This window comes from Solenopsis invicta, chromosome 16 (assembly GCF_016802725.1).
Source record: "Solenopsis invicta isolate M01_SB chromosome 16, UNIL_Sinv_3.0, whole genome shotgun sequence".
NCBI classification, from domain to species: Eukaryota; Metazoa; Arthropoda; class Insecta; order Hymenoptera; family Formicidae; genus Solenopsis; species Solenopsis invicta.
In genome coordinates, this window is record NC_052679.1 from 13,722,766 (window position 1) to 13,724,613 (window position 1,848).

Genomic DNA, 1,848 nt, shown 5'->3' on the forward strand with positions numbered 1-1,848 from the left:
TCCGTACCGGAAAGCGAGACAAGTGATTACAACTGCAGTATTGGGTACTGAAAATTTTGACAACAAGGAGATTGTATACGTCAAAGGACATGAGAAACGAGAATGGCTGGGAGAATTGATTCTGGACAGTCGGCGAGAATACGCATACATCGAGAGCCTGGATGTGGATTACGAAGACGTGGATAATCTGAATAATCTAGATGATGCTAATACTTTTCAATGTGGGCAACACCGTACGAATAAACATTGTGCTTTACAAAATGTATTCAAACTTTACAATTGGTGGACACAATTGCATAAATAAACATACGTAATATACGAGATACATTTTTTTTTCCCCTCCATTACATCTACGTTTCTCTAACGTTTTTTTCATGTTTCTCACGTTTAATTTAACGTTTTTCATGTATAGTTTAACGTTATTTCATGTTTTTTTCACGTTTAGTTTAACGTTTTTCATGTTTAGATTAACGTTTTTTTCATATTTCACGTTTCATGTACGTCATGTTTCATGTATGTCATGTTTCACGTTTCATGTACGTCATGTTTCATGTATGTCATGTTTCACGTTTCATGTACGTCATGTTTCACGTTTCATGTACGTCATGTTTCATGTACGTCATGTTTCACGTTTCATGTACGTCACGTTTCATGTACGTCATGTTTCACGTTTCATGTACGTAACGTTTCATGTACGTCATGTTTCATGTACATCATGTTTCATGTACGTCATGTTTTATGTACGTCATGTTTTATGTACGTCATGTTTTATGTACGTCATGTTTCACGTTTCATGTACAACGTTGCCAGACCGCGAAAACGTGTCGTGACACGTTCGAGCGATAACGACGACAATGATGAAATTGTTTGATAGAGGGGAAAAGTATCTCCCACTCCTTAAAAAATGCAGAAACATAAACGTGTCGTGACATGTGAAAGCGATAACGACGACAATGATGAAATTGTTGAAAGAGGGGGAAGCCTTTCCTTAAAAGTGCAGAGGCATTAATCTTCAAATAAGCATCATAATTTCTTGCAACATCAGTATTGCATCAGAGGTTCGAACGAACGAACGATTCGCAATGTATTTTGCCGAGGGAGATAACACATTGTACAGTGGTGAAGTGAAGAAGGAATGCAATGGGTAAGTTTCGATATTCCAATAGCGTTTATGCAACGTTGTGTGATAAACTTTTGATTTTCTTTTACAGCATTTCGACGGAGCGTCGTACAGCGCGCTTATTGAGCAGACGTTACGCTTTGACAGCTACGAGTTACAAGTATTTGGAGATTGGAATTAACGTTGGTCCACCGAGTTACGTGGAGATCGCCATAAGAGATCATCAAGGACGAGAATTGATACTGTCTGTCGAAACGTGGAAAGGTCTCTACAAGCAACGATGGAATATTTCCAAATTAATTCGGAATGACTACAAGGACAATTTTATAAGCGTCGGACCCTTAACAATCAAAGTTAGTGTGATGAATGACGTTAGGCGCATACGTCTCGAATCTTCTAACGTATGTGACAGTGATTGAATCCACGTTACACCGTATGTTCAGTTTGTACGAGTGTATTAACGTAATGTTCGAGCGCTTAGTTAGAATCGTTGATACAGTCGATATTAAGTACACACAATTCTTAAACATCGCGTCCAATGTAATGAATCAAGAAAAAGCAATACGCGAGAGCAATATCTTCGATATGCGTCAACTCGTCGATTGTGAGCTGTTAGCTTTATTTTTTACTGCATAAACAATGTATTCAAAACAGACAATAAATTGTTTATTATTAAATTTAAATTGCAACCTTTTTTTTATTTTTCCTCTTCCAAAAAAATCCACAGT

The 1,848-nt window shown here is 37.3% G+C and overlaps 1 protein-coding gene across 1 annotated transcript; it reads left to right on the top strand.

The window, feature by feature from the left end:
- Positions 1 to 1,082: 1,082 nt before the first annotated feature.
- LOC120359786 lies at positions 1,083 to 1,602 on the top strand. The gene is made up of 2 exons (XM_039458860.1): positions 1,083 to 1,144; positions 1,212 to 1,602. The coding sequence occupies exons 1-2, from the start codon at positions 1,083 to 1,085 to the stop codon at positions 1,537 to 1,539; spliced, it is 390 nt and encodes a 129-aa protein (XP_039314794.1). The 3' UTR covers positions 1,540 to 1,602.
- The last annotated feature ends 246 nt before the right edge of the window (positions 1,603 to 1,848 follow it).

Coding starts and splice junctions, on each gene's coding strand:
- LOC120359786 (XM_039458860.1), top strand. CDS start 1,083: ATGTATTTTGCCGAGGGAGATAACACATTGTACAGTGGTGAAGTGAAG. Junction 1,145..1,211: donor GTGAAGAAGGAATGCAATGG/GTAAGTTTCGAT, acceptor TTTCTTTTACAG/CATTTCGACGGAGCGTCGTA.